The sequence below is a fragment of the Caretta caretta genome, chromosome 4 (assembly GCF_965140235.1).
Source record: "Caretta caretta isolate rCarCar2 chromosome 4, rCarCar1.hap1, whole genome shotgun sequence".
Classification (NCBI taxonomy): domain Eukaryota; kingdom Metazoa; phylum Chordata; order Testudines; family Cheloniidae; genus Caretta; species Caretta caretta.
The window spans coordinates 95,758,448-95,784,382 of record NC_134209.1 but is presented as its reverse complement, the minus strand read 5'-3'; the positions used below and the strand labels follow the sequence as shown (position 1 = coordinate 95,784,382).

The 25,935-nt window shown below is 39.8% G+C and overlaps 1 protein-coding gene across 2 annotated transcripts in view; it reads left to right on the top strand.

Annotated features, from left to right (window-relative positions):
• ZDHHC2 (zDHHC palmitoyltransferase 2) overlaps positions 1-25,650 on the top strand; it is a 72,169-nt gene extending 46,519 nt beyond the window's left edge. For both annotated transcript variants that reach the window (XM_048848160.2, XM_048848161.2), the window contains exons 7-13: positions 4,248-4,368; positions 9,404-9,536; positions 11,483-11,609; positions 11,818-11,910; positions 16,119-16,228; positions 16,780-16,866; positions 20,756-25,650. In XM_048848160.2, coding sequence (XP_048704117.1) covers positions 4,248-4,368; positions 9,404-9,536; positions 11,483-11,609; positions 11,818-11,910; positions 16,119-16,228; positions 16,780-16,829 — 634 coding nt within the window. In that variant the 3' untranslated portion in view covers positions 16,830-16,866; positions 20,756-25,650. The remainder of the gene's footprint in view (positions 1-4,247; positions 4,369-9,403; positions 9,537-11,482; positions 11,610-11,817; positions 11,911-16,118; positions 16,229-16,779; positions 16,867-20,755) is intronic.
• The last annotated feature ends 285 nt before the right edge of the window (positions 25,651-25,935 follow it).

Sequence of the window (25,935 nt, the reverse complement as noted above, 5' to 3'; positions counted from 1 at the left end):
AGAGCTCTTCTGGCCTTCAAACAACACCCCTATCCCTCCAAATTCATCATCAGAAGCAAGCACCCCGCAGACCAAGACACACCAGCTCAAAGCAGCACCAGGCCTTGCCAGAATAACAGGTGCAAAACCTACAGACATATCTCCACTGCTAGAATGATCAGCACCCCCACAACACACCTTTCAAGATCCATGAGTCCTACACATGTGTATCGCAACATGTGGTGCATCTCATCCAGTGCACTAAGTGCCCCAATAACAACTATGTGGGTGAAATCAGACAATCACTACACTCTCCAATGAATTCTCACAGGAAAATGATAAATGACAAAAAAAACACTGTATCACCTGTGGGGAACAGTTTTCACTAAGTGATCACTCCACATCTGACCTATCAGTCCTCACCCTCAAAGGAAACCTGCACAATACTTTAAAAAGATGAGCCTGGGAGCTTAAATTCATAACTTTGCTAGACACTAAAAATTACGGACTCTGGATTTATGGCTTATTACAACAATCTATAATCCACTAACACTCCCCTCCTGTTCTGTGTTCTCCCACCCGCTTCCTCTCCTCACTATGACTAGAGGGGTGTTAACAGGCCACTTCAGTTTGAATGATCCCTTGAAATGTGTGTTAATTACTTATGATAAACGATCTTTTCCACTTTGTATTTAGCTGTGACTAAGGCTAAGATTTGTCATGGTTATTTTTAGTAAAAGTCACGGACAGGTCATGGGCAATAAACAAAAATTAATGGAAGCCATGACCTGTCTGTACTTTTGCTGCCTCGGGTTTCCCCCATCACCGTGGTAGCTGGGAGCTGTGGGGTTTCCCGTCCACCCGCAGCAGCTGGGAACTGCAGGGTAACCATATTTCCCAAAGAGAAAATGGGACACCCCACCCATTTCCCAAGGCCGCCCCCGCCCGCTGCGTGAAGCGGTCACCCATTGGTGGAACCCCGAGGAGGGCCCCCTCCGGAGTCTGTCACTTATCGCTGCAACTTTGCAGGGGGCCCCCTGTCACTTGTCGCTGCTGTCACCGGAACCCTGCCAGGGCCACACTGGCTGTCAGCTCCAGAGTCCTGCAAGCCCCTGGGGCTGAAGGAGAGAATGTCACGGACATCTTTAAAAGTCATGGATTCCATGACTTCCATGACCTCTGACATAAACGTAGCGTTAGCTGTGACACTCTGAATACGTTTCCCAGAACTGAAGAAGAGCTCTGCATAAGCTCGAAAGCTTGTCTCTCTCACTAACAGAAGTTGGTCCAATAAAAGATATTATTTCACCCACCTCGTGTCTCTCATAAAATTTAGCTTTTTCTTCTACAGTGTTAATTCTCAGTGCTGAACAAATTGTTCAACCCTTTATAAGCACAACTAGATTCTTGTCATGGAAAATGCTATTTCCATTGATGTTATCTTCAGAGTCTTGGAGGTCTTCAATATTTAATTACAAATCAAGCTATTATAAGGTTCACAAAACATGTAGTTTTTTCTAAACTTGATTTGTCATGTGTTATCCTAAGGGAGACCCAAATTTTCATGTGAATTTAGAAGTCAAATTAGAAACCCATTGCCTCAAGCTACATACTGCAAAAGTAGCACTCATTTGACACATAAAGGGCAGTTAACAGATCTATTTATTCAGACCGTAGGCTTTTAGGAATACAAACTAATTTCCTTTCAGTAGAGTTGGCTTTGTTTACCCATTTGAAGACATTCTCTATCCAAATTGATAGATTTTGTATAGGGCAGACATATCAGGCTCAAAGCAAGTCTCTTTCACTGTCTTTCATTTTAATCCAATAAACCCTGAGCCAAAATGAGGCCGGTAGAGGATATAGAGTGGGTGCTGGTAGTGTATTGATGAATTTCAAGGGACATTTTATGAAATCCATAATACAGATTTGTACTTAACTTGTTGAAGTCATAGAAGCCCTGAACCCCCTTGTTTCCACTCCGTTAAAGAATACCTTTTTTAAATCCTTTACCAATTCAGTTCAACTGATCACTATATCCTTTCCCTAGGAAGTACCTTCACTGGACATCTGCTCCACATTTACATAACGAGTTGCAACATAATAGCCTAACTCCCGTTTCATGTTCGCCCCAACTAAGCCCCTCAGAACCCACTGTGGGGAAGGCAAACCTCCCCCCATACTTCATCTTGGACAGTCTGGCAGCGAGGGCAAATTCCTTCCCAGCCCCTGGATAAAGGAGTGACTAGTGCAGTGCCCACAGCAGATTTTGACAAAACCCGGTATGTCACCACTTCTAGTTGCTGCTCTGCCCGGTCCAGGTAAAAGAGGGTTTTTTCTGCACTGGAATGGACCGATATAGTCCCTCCACTCTCTTCTGGTCATGTGATGTGGGGTGGGGGGGGAAATGGGTCAGTGTCCCCATGCTGACCTGATCTGCAGCCACAGCAGAAAGTCACTTTCTGGGGTTCTAGCCCTTAAAGGGGCACACACCTTTTCCAACAAGCCAAACAACGGCCACCACCGCTTAATATGCTGTGAGGTCACTCTTCAAAAGAAAGTTAAGGAAGATTGCTTTTCCATTAATCCAGTCAGTTGGGCTAAGAGTCTGCCAAAAGATTAAGCTGACTCTTGCCGTTGTTTTAAGGAAGTATAGCTTGTCTATGTTGTGTGCATTAACCCACTAGGTAGGGTCTAAATTCTAGTGTGCACCAGTAGGTCGTGCACTAACTGGCTGTGTGGACCCTGCTGGCTCGTACTAAATGCTTGCACTAGGGAACTTAGTGTGTGCCAGCAGAGTCCACATGGCTGGTTAGTGTGAAACATGCTGATGCACATGAGAATTTACACCCAAGCCTGGTGCACACTAACCCACTGTGTGGACAAGCTCTTTGAATTATTTCTTTGTAGCTTGCCACTTTAGAGTTCCGCCTTAAGTTTCTCTATCATACAACCTATGTTATACTCCATTTATTTAGCTTATTTCCCATTTACACATTAATATAGTTCCTGTATCTTTAACTGATTAGATAACAGACTTGGAAGGTTTTAATGTCTACTTGGGGAAACAGTAATAAACAAAACCCACATATGCACACTTAATGGAAGGTTGGAGAACTCGGGTGTCTCTGAATTCTATTCTGTGGCCTACTGCAGTGCCTGTTTGCCTAAAATCAAACCGTCCTTTGCATTCCTTATTAGTAGTAAACTTCATTTAGCATTTGACCAAATAGTTATCCAGACCCAAACTCAAACCTGGCCCACGTTCCCTATAAGATGCAGCCAGCCTTCACCAATGATGGTTTAGGTCAGGAACATTTCAGGAAATGTGCTGCAGCAGAATCCTCCTTTGCTTCTTTGGAGACTACAGAAATGGTTATCTTTTGCATTGTAAAGAGAAGGGTTTTTTTCTTTGTGTTGATCTGTTTTAAAAGACAGTCTTTGTTTATTAATTGAGTCATTTCAAGTTTCAGCACCTCATAAGCTTGATTTATTTGTCGCTTTGAATTAAATATTCTTTCAGGCTTAAGAGCTTCTCATTTTGTCTCTTTGTTTGAGGTTAGGATTCTTTATTTAATCCTTTCTTTCAATATGTTAAGGATTGTGATTCCAAAATTCTGACCCTTTTAAGCAATTTTAGTCTTGTTCAAAATACGTGCAACTATAGTTACAAGATTGTAAATGTAGTGTCCCTTCATTCCAGTTGGTAATGGCTTGATATGGTTTCCAGTGTACCCATCTCAATAATGTGATTATCTTTTATTAGTTAGTTTTAAATGTTTAAGAAATATTATAATAGTAAAACATCATATTGGAGATTGCCATAGTTAAGGCTTGGAAGTTTCTGTACAAAATCCTGATATTCATCCATATATTAATTTGTCAAAAATATTCCTTTCAAATTAAGCCCTTTCTATGCCTGATTTCAGCCTGAGGATTTTTGTTGAAATTGAGAGAGCGTGGGGAGGACTTGTGGAAGTTCTTTAAAATACTACTTTGGAGTCCAAAAGCAAACAGCTGCTTGTCTCGTCCATCACTATTAAATACTTTTTTTTAAAGTAATGTCTTAATGAAAAATTTCATAGACAGTTTATGGTACTAGAGAGATATACAGGAAGCTACTATTTTTGTTTACAGATTTATGTTAAAATTATTTTACAGTAAATGAGTACATTAAAAATTAGACTAAAGCAATTAAAGAAAGATTATTAAAATGTATTTGTTTTCATTCAGTTTTTCATGTACTTATTTTTTTTGTTTGTTGCTAGGGTGAACAACTGCGTTGGATTCTCCAATTACAAATTTTTCCTTCTTTTCTTGGCTTATTCTCTACTGTACTGCATTTTCATTGCTGCAACAGATTTACAGTATTTTATCAAATTCTGGACAGTAAGTACTTTAACCCATATTCTTATTTGAAAAGTGTGGTTCTGTAAATGTAAAAGCTCTCAGATCTGTATGTTCAGAGCTATATATTTAGCAAGTGTATACATATATCTCTTTTTGAGTTGTAAAATATCAATATTTATAGTCACATTAACTCATTTGTTTAGTTTTTAATTTGTAGTCTGTGTTCATATAAAGCATGAACTTTCCTTCCACAGGCTACAGTCTTCTCTTAAAAACTGAAAGTTTTCCTGAGTGGTGGTGATATGCCAAACGTTGTGATGTGGAAGAAAGTGAAATGAATAGATTTTAGTTTCTGTGTGTCCTTTACACTTCTAAGATGGTGACAATAAAATTGTTCAATGTATGAAAAGCAGAAAAGAGAGACTATGGAAAAGAGGCTATAAGAAATATATAACTCTGTAACGTTTGGTCACTAAGTTACAAATTTAAGCTGGCCTCAGCAGTTGACCCTGATTTTGTGTTCATATATGTGCTGTATCATAAGCACAAACAAAGGGCATGTCAACACAGCAACTAAACACCTGTGGCTGGCCAGGGCCAGCCAACTCGGGCTTGCAGGACTCCAGCTGCGGGGCTGTTTCATTGCAGTGTAGACTTCTGGACTTGGGCTGGAACCCAACCTCTGGGACCTTCCCACCTCGCAGGGTCCTGGAGCCTGGGCTCCAGCCCGAGCCAAGATGTCTACACAGCAATGAAACAGGCCCGCAGCATGAGCCCTGCGAGTCTGAGTAGATGGGCATTGGCCAGCCACGGTTGTCTAGTTCCTGTGTAAACATACCCTAAGAGTCCTCAGCTGCAAAACTGAATATGCTTTTGGATGTCAGGTAGTTTGACTTGCTTCCGAACAGGTTGGTGGGTATATGTTGTTCAGTGGTAACAGAACACCTCTAGTATATTTCAAGTATAAGACCTGTCATCCCATCAGCTGTGTGCACATAACTTTCATTTAAGTTCATGGGACATACAAATCAACATGTTTTAATGGTTACCAATCAATGAGAATCAACCCCACATTAGGAAGGTAACTAAAGTAATGCAAAGCAAGATTAAACTCAAGGTTTCTGGCTTGTTGATTTTAATCGTAATTAGAATTGGTGAAATAAATCACTTTGATTTAAATCAGTCCACTAGGCATGCATATGAAAATGTCCTGCTTACTGTCATCTGAATGTACAGCAAAGAATATGTTCTTAGATTTGTAACAGTGCTGTTTTCTTTGTGAACTATAGATCAGTCATTCTGACAGGGTTAGTTTCACAAGTTGGTTATTTTAAATATAAAAGGCTCTACTCTAAAAGCCACTTCAGTGTGTAATTGAGATTCAGATGAGTTTAAAGGACTTCTGTTAATATTTACAGTAACTCCTCACTTAACGTCCTCCCGGTAACGTTGTTACGTTGCTCTATTAGAGAACATGCTCGTTTAAAGTTGCACAGTGTTCCCTTATAAATGTTGTTTGGCTGCCTGCTTTGTCCTCTCCTTGCAGGATTCTCTGAAAGAGCAGCCCGTCCTTGTGGGGGCTTGGAACTAGGGTGGGCCGACAGCCCCCCTATCACCTCTCCTCCACCCCAGGGCAGCACCTTCCACCCACCAGCAGCTGATCAGCGCCTCCCTCCTCATGCCTCCTGCCCACTGCAATCCACTGTTTTGCGGCATTCAGGAGGCTGAGGGGGACAGGAGGAACGAGGATGCGGCGTGCTGGGGGGAGGGACTGGAGCGGGGGCAGGAAGAGGCAGGGCAGGAGTGGGGCCTTGGGGAGAAAGGGTGGAGTGGGGGCGGGCCTGGGGCAGAGCCGGGGGTTGAGCACCGTCCTGCAAAGTCGGCGTCTGCGCTTGTACCTGAGTCACAATGGAGAAAGCTGCCGCTGCTCAAGGTGCTTCCTAGCCTAACATGGCACCTTCAGCCTCCTTGCCCATCTCATTGTCTGCAGTAGGCTGCGTCTGTGTGGGGTAAGGCAGGGCACCTCCCAACTACTATATGTTTGTAATCACATTCCACATGCACGCTACCCCCCAGTGATTCACCATCGCTTTATGGCCCAGCCGCTGCTCTCCTCCCTGCTCGGGAATAGAGCACTACACCAAGCGCTTGTGGAGGCTTCGCCCGAGGCCACCAGCTGCCTCCAGAGCAGCTGCGGGGGTGCACAGTGGGAGCCCCACCTTGATATCTTGTGCCTGAATACACAATGTCCATTTGCTCACCGCCCCTTCGCGGGAGTGGGGTAAGAACCCAGGGAGCAACAGCCTACCCAAAGCAAGCTCATAGCATTCTAGCATCTGCTTCGCTCTAGCAAGTGTGGAGAAGTGGTGTAGGGATGCACAGAACCTGGCCCTGATCTCATGAAAGTCTGCGAAATCCACGGGAGCTTTGCCATACGCTTCAGTGCCAGCTGCATCTCTCTGCCCCCGCTGCACACAGCAGGGAGGGGCGCAGCCCTGCAGCAAATGTTAATTTCCTCCTCTTACAACAGTGACAACTACATTGGCTGCAGTGCTGCCCCAGTGTTGACTGCATGGTTACTATGGGAGGTACACAGGGCCGGTTTGTCCAGGGCACCCTGGAAGACGGGTCTTTGCTCCTCCAGCAGGGCTCCTGTGAAAGTAAGAACCTGCAGGTGTAACTGATTCCATAACTAGTTCTAGCCTAAACCCACAGGGCTTCCAGTAAGGGAGCATGGAGAATGACATGGGTTTTCCAAATTCTTTCTCTTTCAGTAGTTGGTTGATGCTGCATGACCCCAATCACTCCAGGCTGAAGGGAGTGAAGAGTAGCACGTGCATGTGCTGTCCAGAGGAGTATCATTCAGCATCATGAGTCAAAAACATCCAGCAAAGTTATAGTGGAGTGCCTAGCAGTAGGAAAACCATTAGTTAGGGTACTAAATTAGACATTTTAAGGTCTTTTGATGCAGGTGAGCGTGCGGTAGGCATTGGCATTGCTCTAGGTCTTACTCCGACCACTGAGAACAATTCGGAGTAATGCCGACAAGATCAGGGATAGTGCTCGGTGTGTAATACCACGTAGTGCTACTACAATAAGTCGATCAAGAAATTGTTTGCCAGAAAACATGGAGCGTCTTCTCTCAGTGTGGATAGAGGACCAAAACCAATGGAACATACCTCTAAATTTGTTACTGATACAAGCTAAGGCAAAAAGTTTGTATGACAATTTGAAGAGAGACCAAGGTAAAGGATCACAGACAGAGACATTCACGGCAAGTCGGGGATGGTGTGATCGGTTCAAGAGGCGCTTCCACCTGCATAACATCAAGATGTCTGGTGAGGTGGCTAGTGCCGATACTGCAGCAGCTAAAAAATTCCCAGAATATCTCAAGAAAATAATTGAGGAAGGCGGCAATTCCCCTAAGCAAGTCTTCAGTGTCGATGAAACGGGCCTCTACTGAAAGAGGATGCCTGAGCGGACTTGCATTCCAAGAGGAGAAGACAGCGCCCGGATTTAAAGCAGCTAAAAAGGCCAGCTAACCTTGCTTCTAGGTGGTAATGCTGCTGGACACATGAAGATGAAACCGCTGACAGTGTACCAATCTGAAAAACCGTGAGCTCTCAAGGGATTTTCAAAGGAAAACCTTCTGGTCATTTGGAGATCCAATAAGAAGGCATGGATAACTGGAGCTATTTTTTCAGAATGGCTGACTCTCCATGCTGTCCCTGCGTGGAAGGAATACTGTGCCAAGGAAAATCTTGATTTCAAGATTTTATTGCTTATTGATAATGCACTGGCTCATCCAATCAACCTAGACGACCTGTGTGAAAACTTCCACATTGTCTTTCTGACACCTAATACCACATCACTCATCCAACCCATGGACCAAGGATCCATCGCTGCATTTAAGGCATTTTACTTTGCTGTACTTTCAACCAGCTCATCAGAGGCACCGATGGGGAAGGCAAACCTATGATTCGGCAATTTTGGCATGACTACAACATTCTCAAGTGCATCAATACCATCGGTGAGTCTTGGGCTGAAGTTACTCAGGCATGCATAAATGGTGTGTGGGGGGAAGTTGTGGCCTGAATGTGTCAGTGACTTAAAAGGATTTTAAAATGTTGTCCCCGCTATGAAGAAAGATATCCTCGGCTTGGCCAAGAAAATGGGTTTTGATGAGGTGGAAGAAGTCGATGTTACACAACTTCTGCAATCACACGAAGAAGAGCTAACCAATGAAGATCTGATGCAACTAGAGGTGATGAGAGCAAAGAAAGAAGAGGGCCAAGAAGTAAAAGAAGAACCAACCCATTGGAATTTGACTGCCAACGTCTTTTTGAAGCTTTCCAAGTGATTGAAGCTGGCTTGAAAATCCTCAGTGATGACGATCCTTACAGGGAATGCAGCTCCAAAGTGATTAGGGCAGTTGGTCACGTAATGACTTGCTATAAAGAAGTTTACCAAGGGGAAAAAAAAGAAAGCAAAACAACAATCTCTAGATGTGTTTTTTTGAGTTGGGAAAGTTCAGCAAGAGGAGCAGCCAGATGATCCATTCTCTTCCACCTTCTGACTCCACCACCTCAACCAAGCTTCACAGTCATCGTTGCTGTGTACAGTATTAAATTGTTTGTTTAAAATTGTTTAAAACTTATACTGTATATGTATATAATGCCTTTTGTCTGGCGAAAAAAACTTCCTTGGAACCTAACCACCCCCCCCCATTTACATTAATTCTTATGGGGAAATTGGATTTGCTTATCATTTTGCTTAAAGTAGCATTCTTCAGGAACATAACTACAGCGTTAAGTGAGGAGTTGCTGTATATTCTCTCTTAAAAAGGCCAAATTCTGCTCTAATTCATGCCCCTTGAAAGAACATGGGGGGTGGAATTTGGCCCTTTCTCTCTAAAGGGACTATATTACTTTCCTGAGAGATGCGGTTGCACAGGAGTCTGTGAGTTAGTGCAGAGCTTGATCCAGAATCTTGGTTGAGTGGATATTATTAATATGGCTAAAGGAGTAGTTATTTTTCCTGCCTTAACATTTTGGTTTTCTTTCCTTCTTTATAGAATGGCCTTCCTGATACTCAAGCCAAGTTCCATATCATGTTTTTATTCTTTGCTGCAGCCATGTTTTCAGTCAGTTTATCCTCTCTTTTTGGTTATCATTGTTGGCTAGTCAGCAAGAATAAATCTACATTAGGTAAGTAATGTCATAGTGTACCTTGCCATCAATGAGTATTATTACCTTTGTGATTATTCCAGTTATATCAAGCTGTTGATATCACGTAATGAATCACACAGAAAAGGTGGATATTAAAGGACTCTTTGCTTTCTTAGTAATAAATGAGTGCAGAGATACTCAGGATGATGGTACCACAGTGTAAAGCCCTAACTATATTAAAAGTATAATCAGTTACAGCGTGGTTAAAACTGGTAGCCTGGATGAGGCCTAACTGTGTCTCCATTACCTGGTAACAGATTTGGCCACGTCCATGTCTGGCGACATCCATAACTGCATCAGGGTCCCTGACTCCATAATAGTTGTAGGATACATGGGTCCTAAAAGATGTGTCTATGCTACATCTACACTACGAGCTAGGAGTGTGGTTCCTCTGCTTGTGTACATATACTTGCACTAGCTCTCATCATTGCTTGTAGTGTAGGCATAGCCTATGTGTTTCTCACCTTCACTCTCTGTTGTTAGTTCGTTATTTCAGTCAGTGATATGATAGCAACAAGTTTCCAGATCTCTAAACACTCTTTCTCTTGATGCACGCTCAGTTTGAGGCAGGGGAGTGGAAGAATTAGATCTGGGGGGTTTTCTCCTGCTAATGCAGATATTAACAGTTGTAGGGGAGTCTGTGCATGCTTCAAGCCCATTCCTTCGAGTGTTTCTCTTTCACAGTATCCCAGGAAATCTAACGTCCGTTTAGAAATTAATAACAAGTGCAGGAAAGTGACTCAAATTCAAATTGGTAATAATGAGAGAAGAAATATGAGTCAGATTATTTAAAAGCCATTAATAAAATAAGTAGAATACTTATTTTTAATACCATAAACTGCACCCATGAAGATTTGTGAGTTCATAAACAATCATATGCTATTTTAGTGCAAGGGAACTGGCATATAAAGCTACAAAAATTTAAATCTCTAGAGTGTCCCAGGTGGGTCTTGTGTACTGGCAGTAAACTTTACACAAGGAAATGATTGGCTTATTCCATAAGGCCAATAAGGGAAAGACCAAGCTATAGGAGTTACATGGTGGAAGGAGAACTCCTGTGAATGTGCTCTCTGGATCGGACACACTGGAGCTCCTTGTGCTAGACTTAACTGTCTCTTCTCTTCCTATTGTCGGTGCAGTAATTTCCCTACAGAACCCTAAAAGGGTAGAATGAAGATCTCAGGCCCTTATAAAAAGTCTGAGGAGTAAAAGGGGACTTCTCACATCCGTCCTGGTGTGTGAGGGAAACCCGAATGTCAAAGTGGGTGGCTCCTTTCCTTTTTCTCCCTTTGTAGTTGTTTGATTTGAGAATGGGTTGAAAAGTTTCCTCAGTGAGGCCTCTCTTTTACCTTGCTGGACTCTGCTATGGGGCAGTTACATGCGGAAACCTCTTTACACCACACAACTCCCTGGCTCACTGAATCTGTCAGACAAGGGAAAACTCCTGCCTCCTCCCCAGCAGTAGGGCGGCTTCTCTAGATGTCAAGTATCAGAAGGGTAGCCGTGTTAGTCTGGATCTGTAAAAGCGGCCAAGAGTCCTCTGGCACCTTATAGACTAACAGACGTATTGGAGCATAAGCTTTCGTGGGTGAATACGAAATGCATGTGATGAAGTGGGTTTTCACCCATGAAAGCTTATGCTCCAGTACGTCTGTTTGTCTATAAGGTGCCACAGGACTCTTGGCTGCTTCTCTAGATATGGCAATTGGGAACTAATACCAGTGTCTTCATCTTTCAAAAGGAAGTAGTTTTTGGAGGCTGCACAATACCTGAACTGGCATTATGCAACCCCCACCAAAAGGAAATATTGCATAGCTGAAAGCCAATAAGCCTGTTGTTACCAGCATAATTATCTAAATAATCAGTGGGTGTTAATTAAAAATGTATTTAGGCAGGAAATATGACAAACCTATTTCATTTTCTAGAGGCATTCAGAGCACCTATATTTCGTCATGGAACAGACAAGAATGGTTTTAGCTTGGGCTTCAGCAAAAATCTAAGACAGGTGTTTGGTGATGAGAAGAAATACTGGCTGCTCCCTGTATTTACAAGGTATGCTTGGAAGAAAAATACGGTCTTTTAATACATGAGATACGGATATCAGAAAGTAGTCAGCAACACTTTTTTTTTTTTTTACACCAAATCATGTGAAATAAAGCAGGTGCTTTGAAATTAGGAATTGTAAAATAAATATTTGAAGTATTGTTTTATTTTGCTTGTATAAGTGCTACACTGATTCTAAACTTCTTTTTCTCTGTAGTCTAGGAGATGGTTGCTCCTTCCCAACTTGTCTTGTTAACCAAGATCCTGAACAAGTTTCCACACCTGTTGGACTTAATTCAACAACCAAAAAGTATGTCTGTTTATGTCTGCCTTAAGTTTGTCATTTACCTGTCATACTGTGAATTTCTCCACTTTTCATTTGCTTATTATTTTTAGGCAGCTGTCACTAATGCAGTCATATATATGTGCATTTTAAAAGTATCCTACTAAGAAACAGAATTTAAGGCATCTATGTAAAGTTCTTTTAATTCAGCTGATTTCTCAGTTTCATACCTTCATCATTTTAAACCTGGCAAAGCAATCTCCCTAACATGCCATATGAATAATACTGCTGAATGTGGGAGCAATACATTCTATTTTCTTTTTATCAGCTGTGTTGCTTGTCTCAGTTTAGCTGTTTCCCAACCCCTGAATTTTGACAGTCTATCTAGCCACAACAAATCGTACTTTGCATAGCTACTAAAACAGATAATTGGTGAACCTGTTTGAGATATTCCCAAATTAAGTTCCAAGTTTTTCAGAATAGGAGCTGTTTCTTTTTGTATTATGTGCTGCATCTTGCAAAGGGGGCCCCAATCTTCAGTGGTGCTTTTGGGGCAATGTGCAATACAAACGATAACATTCCAAAAAATATCAGTGTGTTTGACTTCTGTATTACCCTTAGCCTTTACCAGTGTGGGATTCCACAATGGTCAGTCTCCGTGTCAGATTCATTCATATTTAGATGCCGCTATCAATCCTAGTGATAGTACGTTTCACAGCTGCAGTCGTTTCAAAACCGGTATAAATGGAGGTATATGCCTCTTAACCTAGGTAGGTATGGCTACATAATAGTAGCTCATGTCTAACATTGTGTGGCACAATTTTTAGCAATTTCTTGTGGAACTGAAAGTGTGCCTGATACTTTTTGTTAATGTTGGCAGAGATCAGTAGAAGGTGATCAAGCTACAGTCAGTCAGTAATTCTAACATAAATGATCCATCCAAATCAAATTGTATTTCTTTACCAATACACCATTATCGTCTTACAACCTGACCTACTATTTTGTTACACGACATGAAATGTTGTCTAGCTCTTCAACTTTGGAAAAATGGAAAAACTTTCCTAAATATGTAGCAATAATATATATAATCACTATTAATGTTGTTTTACTAATTGCTGTAGCACTCCTGGCCATGGCTATTAGACACTTTAATTACAAGATTCAATCACAAAGCAATAACAGAAGAGATTATAAAGATTAGAAATTTGTTTAGAAACCAAGTATATCTGAATTTGGCTCATCATCTTTATTAATTACTTTGCCTAAAAATGGGAGGCTTGAGAGAGCTTGATATTTGGTGAGACTGTTAATGTTCAAACATGAGTTCTTGAGCAGGGGCTTGCCCACAGCTTGTTTAAGTGTGTCTGGCAGCTTGGCTTTCCAAACGCTAATTTTAGTCAGTATAAGTCCTGTCTGTTCACTGACTTCAGTAAGGATACAGAATCATTGAAATGTAGGGCTGGAAGAGACTTTGAGAGGTCATCTAGTCCATCCTCCCCACACTGAGACAGGACCAAGTATATCTAGAGAGTCCCTGATAGGTGTTGTCTAACTTGGTCACAGAAACCTCCAGTGATGGGGATTCCACAACCTCCTTTGGAAGCCTGTGCCAGTATTTAATTACCCTTATAATTAGAAAGTTTTTCGTAATATATACTCTCTCCCCAGAATATTAGCCTTTTTTGAACTTCATCACATTGTTGGCTTATACTCAATTTGTGATCAGCTATTACTGTCAGATCCTTTTCAGTGGTACTATTCCCCCTCTTCTAGTTGTGCATTTGATTTTTCTTCCTAAGTTTAGTACTTTGCACTTGTCTTTATTGAATTTCATCTTATTTCAGACTAATTCTCCAATTTGTCACAGTAATCTGGTCATCTAAAGTGCTTGTAAGCCCTCCGAGCACGATGTCATCCGCAGATTTTATAAACATACTCTCCACTCTGTTATCCAAGTCATTAATGAAAATATCGAATAGTACCAGACCTAAGGCAGACCCCATTAGATACATCCTTCCAGTTTGACAGTGAACCATTGATAGGTACTCTTTGACTATGTTTTTTCAACCAGTTGTGCAGCCCCCTTAGAGTAACTTCATCTTATCATATTTCCCTCGTTTGCTTATGAAAATGTCAGGTGCGACTGTGTCAAAGGCCTTACTATAATCAAGATAGATCATAACTACTACTTTCCCCCCATCCACTAGGCCAATAACCCTGTCAAAGAAGACGGTTGGGTTGGTTTGGTATGATTTGTTCATGACAAATCCATGTTGGCTATTACTTATAACCTGATTATCCTCTGCAAATTGAGTGTTTAATAATACGTTCCAGTATCTTTCCAGAAATTGAAATTATGCTGACTGGTATATAATTTGCCAAGACCCTCTTTTTAAAGATAGATACTATGTTTGGCCTTCTCTAGTCCTCTGGGACCTCACTTTTCCTCCATGAGTTCTCTAAGATAATCGCTAGTGGTTCTGAGATTGCTTTAGCTAGTTCCTTAAGTAACATAAGTGAATTTTGTCAGGCCTTGCCAATTTGAATACATTTAAGCTATCTAAATATCCTTGTTCTTTCCCTGTTCTGGCTTGTGTTCCTTCCCTCTTGTTCTTAATACTAATTATATTTAAGCAGCTGGTCACAATTAACCTTGTCAGTGAAGACTGAAGCAAAATAGGCATTAAACACATCCGTAATCTTGGTGTTGCCTGTTGTTAGCTCTCCTTCCCCGTCAAGTAGTTGATCTACATTTTCCTTTGTCTCTCTCTTGCTCCTAACGTATGTATAAAACCTCTTTGTGTTGGCTTTTATGTCCCTTGCGAGGTGTACCTCATTTTGTGCCTTCTCTTACATGCTTGTGCTGTCCTTTTGTACTCCTCTTTAACAATTTGTCTATGCTTCCACTTTTTCTAGGATTCTTTTTTGATTTTTCAGGTCATTAAAGAGCTCCTAGTAGAGCCGTATTGGTTTCTTGCTATTGTTCCTTCTCTCCTTTCCACTGAGAGAGTTACTGCTGTGTCTTTAATATCGCCTGAACTCATGTTTCCATTAGATTTTCTTCCCCTGGAACCTTACATACTACCAGTTCTCTGAGTTTGCTAAAGTCTGCTTGATTGAAATCCATGTCCTTATTTTGCTGCTCTCACTCTTTCCTTCCCTTAGATTCATGAAATTTATCATTTCACAATCAAGTTGCCTTTCACCTTCAGATTCACAGCCAATTCCTCTCTTTGTCCAAATCAAATCTAAAACTGATGTTACCCGGTCATCTTCTGAAACAGGAAGTTGTCCCCAGTGCATTCTAAGAACTTATTTGGACATTTTCTGTTCTGCTGTATTACTTTTTCAACAGATGACTGGGTAGTTAAAGTCCCCCATTTTTACCAGGTGTTGTGTTTTGGGTTGTTCTAGAAATGCCTCATCCGTCACCGTCTCCTAACGTGGTGGTCTTTCGTAGACCCCCACCACGATATTGCCCCGGTTTTTCCCCCTTTTATCTTCACCAAGTGCTGCTCGAGCTAGCACGTCAAAACAGCAGTGTGGCCACAGCAGGTTGGGTGGCAGCTCTGGCTAGCTCCCCAACTGTGGTCCCGCCTTAGCCCCTGGATCCGTATTTGGCACTAGCCCAAGTTGCTGCCTGTGCCGTCATGGTCCCACTGCTACTTTTGGGACTAGTTCAAGCAGAGCTAGCTTGCGTACACATACCCAAGTTGGGAATTATACCTCCCAGTGAGTGTGTAGACATACTCCCTGAGGTCGGGGGATTGAGGATATAGAAATGCTAGGAGCACGTGTGCTGTTAGAATGGGGCTGCTGGTATATGGAGCATCGGTTACGTTTAGCTGAAGATGACGTGTGGCATTTTTTTCAGCTATAAATGAAATGTGATCGTTCTTTTGAACTCACTATCTTTAGGTGGGTTTGGAGTTAGTAAAAACATGTTAACCAGTCCCTAACAAATACCAAAGAGCAAAGTTAAAATGTAAGTTAAATGTTTCTCTGTTCTGTTTTAAACCATTACATTTTAGACTGCACCCTGTCTCTGTGACAGAACTAAAATTTAGTGTGTATTAGAGTGAAGGTTTTTATTAGAATCAAAGATTCAGCAAAAAATGACCAAGGTAAGATTTTCTAAGACCTTTACATGAGCAGTTGTTTAAAGTGTGTAATGGTATTGGTATTAACTAAAAGTTAATCTTTACTTTTTTTATTTTCTTTTAATTACATATTAGCGAGAATCACATTTTTCCTCCAAAGACATTACGAGATTCCCAGAGCCACCTTCTTACTGATACTCAGTCTTGGACGGAAAGTAGTGCAAATACTGAAAAGGGCAAAGTTGGTAAGAGATTAATTTGTTACACCCATTGAATTTTAATGTAAATTCTTGTTGGAAAGATGTAATCTGAAAATTGCCAAAGACTTCTCTTTGTGAGACAAAATTAATTTGATGTAGCTATAAGGTGGGAAACAATTCCTGTTGTAACAAAGTGTAATATTTAGGGTGCATGTTTGTAAAATGTCCCTTGCACGTTTTAAGCCCTCTTATACTTCTAACTATGAATGAGCCTGATGATGAAAGATATTGAATACCTGCAGCTCTCACAAAGGATAATACTAATTGCAGATGTTCACTGGCTCGCAAGATAAATCCCAATATTTTTTAGTCAGAGAGGTAATCATTATATCTAATCGTTTGTTCCAAACTGTGATGGCACCTTCATGACTATTGCAACTAGTGGATGTTGTATAATTATACATGTTTAAGTATTTACACAAAATAGACCATGAAACAAAACTAGGAGAAGATTGGCAACCAAATATAAAGCTGTTTTGATTAATATCTTTTAAAAAAATATACAATACTTTATTTACAACATTATTTTTTTCCAGTCCCCAAAGGTATGAGCAATCCTGGACTAACTGTGGAAAATGAAACCTAGTCACTGTTAATGGAAGCATCTAAATGCTCAAGGAAAGGTAGGCTAGTATTTTCTATGTTTTATTTACCACTCTGCTATTAAACGCCTTCCGAGGTGCTTCTGCCCAATAGAAAAGTTATTAAAAATATGCTTGGTAGTTTTGCTTCTATTCTCACTTTGTCAGCATTTTTGCTTTTTCCAATTTAATTTTGTTCCTACCTCAGACATTGAAACAATTTCTCCTGTTTATCCTAAAACACACATTTCTTGATTGAACAATACTTTTTCTAAATAATTAACTTAATCTTTACAGCACTCTTTAGATGTAGACATGTAAGTATTATTGCCATTATCTAGTAGGAAGACCGAGACATGGACGTTGTGACTTAGCCAAGGCCTTAGAGCAACTCAGTGCCAAAGCTAGGATTCAGATTAAAGAATTTGTGACTCTCATCCCTGAACTCAATACACTAGATCAGTGCTACTGAGTGATAGTATTTTGAATCAAGAGAAGTAGGCAAAGACCTATAAGGTAATTTAAGTGGTACAACTTGGAATAAATTAACTTGTAGTTTTGTTCTTTCATGCCAAAAAGAAACAGAGCCAATTCCCATTAATCATTAGAAATAATGGAGACTGCAGACGTCTATATCGTATTGATAATAATGATGATAAATAGATATGATGTCTATTTTATGGAACTGCCAAATTGATGATTCCTGGGAACAAGTCGATGAAATCTTAATCTGCAAAGAAATATAAGCAAAGGGATTTGATGACGATCTGGGAATTGGTAGTGATATATCAGACTCTTCGTTGGGTTGGTCGTAAATGAAAGCTTTTACCTTCTGAAGGCTGCTCAGTGACTTCTGTTTATTAAGTTATTTATTTTTATTTATTTAGATTTAAAATTATAAAAAGATGCCTGTGAAGGGTTCGATCACAGAGACCCCCTTGGCGGTCTACCTCTGAGCCAGTTTTCTTTGATGGCTTGGGACTCCAGAACCCTGACTTGTTGAGCCAGATATGCTAGCCTGGTGCAACACACACCCAGGGTCTGAATCACGCCCCCAAAGCTGCAGACTTAACTGAAAACAGCTCTGCAAGTACTCCTCTCTCCAGCACCCAGCTCCCAATGGGATTCAAAGCCCCAAATAAATCTGTTTTACTCCATATAAAGCTTATACAGGGTAAACTCATAAATTGTCTGTCCTCTATAACACTGATAGAAAGAGATGCACAGCTGTTTGCTCCCCCAGATATTAATCACTTACCCTGGGTTAATTAATAAACAAAAGTGATTTTATTAAGTATAAAAAGTAGGATTTAAGTGGTTTCAAGTAATAACCGAGAGAACAAAGTAAGTCACCAAGCAAAATAAAGCAAAAACATGCAAGTCTAAGCTTAATACATTAAGAAACTGATACAGGTAATATCTCACCCTCAGATGTTTTAATAAGCTTCTTTCACAGACTAGACTTCTTCCTAGTCTGAGCCTAATCCCTTTCCCTGGTACACTACTTGTGAGTTTCTGCTCAGGTAGTAACTCGGGGATTTCTCATGACTGGCAGCCCCCTTTTATCGCTTTGGCACAAGGCGGGAATCTTTTGTGTCTCTGGGTCCCCACCCCTCCTTCTAAATGGAAAAGCACTAGGTTTAAGATGGATTCTAGTTCAGGTGACATGATCAGATGTCACTGGAAGACCTCCTTCTTCATTACCTAGTAGCTGAAAGACACTACATAGGAAGGCTTGCAGGTAAACAAACCCATTCACAGTTCATTGAATCTGAAGCACCCTTAATGGCTTCCACTTAACATGTTTACATCAGTAACACAAGTTTGTATCTTATTCTCCTAACTCCAGACATAGAACTAATACATGCAAACGAATAGGATGAACGCACTCGGTAGATCATAAGCTTTGTAATGATACCTTACAAGAGACCTTTTGCATAAAGCATATGCCAGTTACCTCATATTCACACTTATAAACATATTTCCATAAAACATATGGAGTGCCACATCACAATGCCTACCCAAGGCTCTGGGCACTGTAACACTTTCACTAACTATCCAACATGATGAAATCACAGCAGCACTGAAATAATTATTCCAAGAGAAACTCAGACACCTACAGGTTTCAGAGTAGCAGCCGTGTTAGTCTGTATTCGCAAAAAGAAAAGGAGGACTTGTGGCACCTTTTCTTCAGACACCTACAGAAATGCATTTCCACCCCTTGTCATCATAGGAAGCATACCCTCAGCCCTCTCCAGAACCCTGTCAAAAAGTTGTTGAGGGATACATTCTTCAAATGACATGCAAGCGCCCTGTTTAACCCAGTCTTATCTTAGCAAAACGATAGCTGCCACAGAAAAATAGCTGCCTTGCTCACCTCAGTTAGTTATGCATGTCATTGTTTGCCTGGGACCATTTACAGGCTGACGTTATTTAGCAAGGCAGCCTAGGAAACCTGGAGACGCTATTTTAAAATTAAAATGACTTCTCAGATCACCCGTAGAATAACCACTAATGTGACAAATCACTAGTCATAATCAGAGTTCCTGGTATTTTTATAATACCTTATGAAACGTAGTTTTTAACTTGGCAGCTTTCAAGGTTCTCATTGAAATTGTTTGACTATTATCTCATCCACCCACTCAAATGCAAAATCCCAAAATTCATGGATATTTTCCATTAAAATAAAGGAATCCATTGCTTTAATGGCTGCAGTCACAAAAAATGGAGTATAACAATGGCCATGGCAATTAGCAATACACATGCTCATATATTAAGCTTTCAAAGCTCCTATTATAAAATTAAAATTAGGAAGAAGAAATATATTTTTATTGAGTGAATAATGCATAATGAATAATTTGGAAAAACTTAACTTCTTTCCTGTTTGCATCTTATCTGTGAATAGCATATAGATTTTTTTTTGTTTATATATTATTTGCCTTGTTCCAATGAATATCTGTTAATAATTATTAGACTATACATTGTTTGTAAGCAGTCTGAAAGTATTCAAAATTTGAACTGTTAGTTTTGATTGGACATAGAGCCTACATTCTATCGTTTCTGTCCCTAATTTGATGAATAACTTGGAATCAGATTTCTGGTCTGAATACTTGTATGTCTTGCTTTTTGTGACTATTTGCTTAAAAATCACAATGCCTGTGAGGGAGGGGTTTTTTTTTGTTTGTTTGTTTTTTTAAACAAGTAAACTTACTCATACAAGTATTCATGGAAAGCTAACAGAAAAGAATCTGAACACAGCTGGTGTAAATTCAGTATTTTATTCAACTCTTTCTGAAAACTTTTTCAAGGTATTTTCCCAGGACAAATATTTCTGTTGTTTCTTAATAAACACAACTTCAGTTATGTAAATTCTTTCATGTATGTCATATAAACTTTTCTGAGTTGGATTGTGCCTCTGAAAGTTCATAGAGAAATAGTGAAAAATTACATTCACTCGGTTATATTGATAGTAACAAAGAATGAATTTCTCTCTCCAGAGCACCATTATACTGGCAGCACAATGCCACATTCCTGACACTGTGCTACCAGCTTCTTTGCACCACTGTTAGGGATAGGAGTTCATACTACATGGTCATTCACTGTGTGTCTACTGAGATTGACAAAAATGGTTCATTTTAGTACCACTTGTAACCATTGTTTTTATGAGGCACATACCCGTAGGAACGGAACTTAGATTACCCATCTATTGCACACAGTAGTTGGCGATAGAATACCCACATGATGATCACAACTTTTGGTCACTACCAGCCTAAGATGGATTGATTTGAAGGCAGCTCTATTATCAATCCAGTCTTTATATGTTCCACTATATGTTGTTTTTTTCCTGTAAAATATATAACAAATGTCATTAAATTGCTAAATGTGCCTTTGTTTCTAAAATGTTGTTGGGGTTTTATGCTTTCTGTTCCAGTTCAAGGTAAAGCTGCTGATGAAAGGAAGATACAATCTTCCAAAAATCAGCCCCCATCAGCCAGCTGTTCCTGTCTGCTCCTGTGTGGATATGCTCAGAAGAAATTGACAGCTGATTAGCTGTTGCCATGTCATTGCTTGAAACATAAGACATACTGATATTTTTGAACTGTATAAAGAATGTTTCAACATACACAAATTACTGTTAAAATGCTAAAGGACATTTCTGAGTATTATGAAAGGAGAAAGGGAGAATCCTTTCGTTAGGATTAGCGGGACAAAATTTACAATTGTGCAATTCTAGGGCTAGTTTTTACTTTGGTATTCTGATAGCACAAGAAAACAAACTCCTTATATATAGCCCGTCTATGCTTTTACATCAGTTTTGAATCTTGATATTACTTATGAATTTCAATGGCCGTAAGTAGGTTATCTAAAAAAAAAGAATTATACATTTTGTACTGCTGGCTTTATCCTTGGAAAAGCATTATTAGCATTGATTTTTGGTAATTGGGTGGCTTACTGATTGGTCAGGTACCATATTTTGATTTCAGATTGACTGAGTCAGCTAATTTATGATTTAAAATCAACCTACATGAATTAGGTTGGATCATCTTAGACTTGATTGCAGATAATATCCCCTCTTCCCCTATACAGATATGACTGCTGAACTGTAAACACTTGATAGCTGAAATAACCTCTCACCTAACTGGATTGTGTGCTTACAGTTCAGGTTAATCTTCATTCTTAGCAGAATAGTAAGAAGAGGCCCATATTTAGGATTGACTGTGTGTGTAAATGGAGGTGTTTAGATCAGGGCTTTCAGTTACAGCTGCACAGGATGATTTCTATGAAATTGGGATTAGTGTGATACAGCTTCTTGGTTTGGGCCAGTATCTCTTTAGAAAAACAAAATGTATGGACTTAATGTTACTTAGAAACATTTGGACCAAAAAATGCTTAATCTAAATTGTGGACTTTGAGAAGTACATGGCCCAAGAACATTAATATGCTTCTCATAGCTTGGTAGTCATTAGACTAATTATTGAACATAAGCTCATTCCTTTCTCAGTTGTATTTAAAATGTTGCAACTTAATGATGTACTTACAAAGAGACTTTCATGGTCATAACAATATGCAGTATTTGCTCTATTACAGGGACACTGGACATCTGATCACTCACATCAAAAACCCAAACTTATTTCCCATAGAAAACCTTTTACAGTGAAAGTAGGAAGGAGATGTTGGATTTTAAAGGATCAAAGTTTACCAGCCAGATTTAAAAAAAGAAGTGTATTGCTAGTTTCTGAAACCAAGGAAGTTTCAGCGACACAAACCTTACTCTGTCTTGTGCCTTTATATGCACTACACTTACGGTATTACAAAATGTTTACATAAAATGCAAAGTATGTTAATTGCAAAACCATTTTAAAAATAATTAACTTTCTAGTGGGCTAGCTAGAAAAATTAAAATAGGGATCTTTAAAATTGCACTTAAGACTATGGGATCAGGGCACAGTTGAGAAGTAGATAGGGAATTCAGCTCTCAAAACTCAGTTGATGATCAGTTTGGGTCACAGGATTACATAAAACAGAAAGATAAAGTACAGGATATAAAACTGATCGATTATTCTTTCTGTATTTGTAATAGCAGGAAGGTAAATCTTTAAGAAACAAGAAATGTTCAGAACACAGAGGAACTGGAGTGAATTACTGTTAATAGGATTTTTTTTGTTTCCAGTAAATCATCATCATCATTATTATTATTATTATTACCTCTTTTACAACCATGTAATTCTAGATCATTGGTTCATAATTGTTCTCCTGAGATGGTTTTAACCATTATCACTTTTAGATGAGAATTTTGATCTGACATGGACCAATGTCTCTGTAGAAAAATGTTCAGTAGGTAGGGTTTTAATGTTTTTTTTTATTATTATGAATGAGCTTTTTCCTTAAATTTTACTCATCTGAAGACATCTCTTACGGATTCCATTACCAGAAGTGCCAGAATATGATCTATAGATGTGGAACATTTTTAAACTAGCCTTTGAGGGTAACACTGTTTACATGATACATGTAAACATTTTGCTGCCAGAATTTCCTCAGTGTTACTCTGTCAGGAGTTTACTTTGTATCAGTGTTTATTTAAAAGTTGGTAACTGTCAACATGATTATAGAGATGGGGTGGAGAAAGAACTAAATACTTTATTCTTCATGCTTTCATAATCTGTATATTTGTTTGTAAGTAATTATTCAGCTGCAGTATTGTCTGTCAATCACGAGTGTGCATTAAAAATATATACATATGACATGTCCAACTTCTTAAAAATTAGCTTTAATGTAACTTGCCTAATATTCTATGTAACAGTAAATACGATTTAATATACAGTATCTTTGCAGTAAAATTCATGCCAGAAGGGGATCCCTCTAAATCTGGATCTCCTTCCTCCTCTGAAGAGTGATCTGTGCAGGGGAAGGAAGAAGAATGTGGGCAGCTCTTCGGTGGGTTGGGAACAGGGAATGCCCTTCAGCCCTTCTCCAGAAAGAAGGGTTAAAAAGTAATACAGCCTCAGAGGGGTTCCTAGAGCAGCAGTGACCAGCTGTAGTCTGGAGCAGCTCTCTCACTCCAGGGAGGAAGGGGTAGAGGTGGTTATGTGTGATCACTAAGGCCTGTTTTGTGTATGGAGGCAAATCCCCACATGCAAATGATTTGAGAAAGGATCATTGTGGAGTTCCCACCACCACCTACTGCAGATTCTATGGTAGGACAAAGCTGTCTGGGCCCTCATTAAATTATTATTCCTGACTTGTGTTTGATGAGGACTCTGAAAGCTTTCTATATGAGGGAACATAGCTTCTTTTCAAAGCCTTGTGGTTCAGCCATTGTGGTATTACAATGCAAATATGAGATTTTGGTGTTTTTTTTTTGGGGGGGGGGGGGGGAGAACAACCCTAGAGCAAGACTGTAACTATAGGAATTGTCAGATTACATTGATTCTTTTGGTCAGCATAAATTTGTTGGGCACTTGACTGTACTCGAACATGTGTAAGACTCGTATTTTTTTTAAATGTAAGAACACAGTGTTCTATATTTATTGTACCAGCAACTTCTTGTTGCTGATTTTCTGTTAATTATGGTCCTGATCCTGGGATGCACAGACATACCCCACAGACACTAACTTCAGTGGGATTCTGGATGGGCCTGAGTCCCCCCCATTTCATCCAGGCTCTATAATAAGTCAGAATTAATTCCCCCCAGGTGTGTAGATAATTTGTATGAATTTAAAATTACTGGACACTCACATCTATTTAACAATTCATTACAACAGACTAAAATAACTACACATCTGCTGGTGCATAGGTCCACATGGATTCTGAACCCCACTTACGTAACTGAAATATTTTGTAATCTAGAAATCTCTTTTTCCAGAGAGAGAGGGAATTTATATTTTTATAAAGAAAATTGCAAACTTAAATGTTGAGCTCCACCCATTTAATCACTTTGTAATTGTAGACCAGGTGCACCTAGGTTGTTTTTAACGCCTGTGGAGATCATAACTACAATGAAAGTGGTCTAATACTGTCAGTTTTTCAAGTAAAGAAACAAATACCAATGTTCGTGCATCACTTGAGTATTAGGTGTTAAACAATGAAAACTAGTCACGTCTACTATAAATACACCAGTAGATTTTTCACATCTGTCTTTTTGCAGTTTGTCCAGACAAAAATCAAATGCTGAAGGCAAGAGTGAATGAAGAGCATGGTATATTTCTATCAGGACCTGTTTTAGTGCATGGCCCTATTTAATGCAGCACAATATTTTGAATGATTGTTGTCTTGAACACCTTATGGAGTAAAAGACAGCACTGTCATGCTCTCCCTTCCTAATAGTCAATGGATAAAATAAATAAAAGGCTACAAAAAGATATTAATCTCTACCCACAGTGAGGGTATTAAACTAGTCCCACTAGTTTAGGAGGAAGCTTCTGTAGGACAACTAACAACTTGGGAACAAGCCATCCCATTGCATAAACTGTAAATGGTGTTAGGCAGCCAAATACAGAATTTTGTCAGATAGTAGGAGTGAAAGCTACTGCAGCTCCCACTGGAAAAGTAGTAGCTTAGGATCCAGGTTACAGGAATACTGTGTATGAAATAAATGATCAACTGCATCACAGAAGGGGAGACTGAATTGTTGAGAGGAAGAAACAATGAACCCACCTCTGCTCTGATACATAATGTTGCCATTGATTTTATATAGCTAGTCTACAGCTGTAACTGAGATCTGACTTTAGCCCACTCTCTCTCTCTCTTGTTCAGTTATGAGCCCAGTGTGGTGTTTTGCATGCAACACACCTAACTAGGTACCAAATGGATTGAGGATGACTGTTGCTGCTTTAGATTATCATCTCTAGGAAGCATTTATAATATACAGGGCAATTTCACAGGTGGGGTGGGGGGAAATATTTTGTTACAGACTGATGCTCTCCCCTTCCTTCAAGATTGTACTAAGAACAAGAAGCAAGTTTGAGAACACTAAGGTGCACATTAGGTATGCCTTTAGCTTACTAGGACAGCATTTTTCCCTCTGGACTTTTCCCACACTTTACCATGAGTAGCAAAACACTCTACAAGCTGAGCTGTCAGAAAAATCAGCTTCCAAGAGCTCTCTCTCAAAACAATTTGGATATTTTCTCTTAGTGACCATTGTTCCAGAACAACTGAGTATGCATTGCTGAGAAGTGATAGTGTATATACCTAGTGATGTTGCACAAATCCTGGAGGAGCTTGTTGCTTTTGTTTGTATTCTGTAAACAGTATTATGTATTTTTGTATCATGTTAACTTGCTGCTGGAAAAAAATTAAACTCATTTTGCTTATGCAAGAGATCAACCATTTGTTTTTAGAAGTAGTATGAAAACATCAGCATTCGAAGTGTTGAACCTGCCTGATCTTATAACTTATAAGCGGCTTACACTGTCATGAGAGCAGCTCAGTACAGGATCAGAGGTGAAGAGCGAGCCTGATCTCACTGAAAGGTGAAGTGCCATTTGAATCATCTCTGTGCTGACAACTATAGCAAGAGATCCACCCCTCTCATGAGCACCTTCAGCCAGTAGATTTGCCCAGACCAAGATTTGGGGAGGGGTGGGGGATGAAGGTGGCACAGGGAAAGAG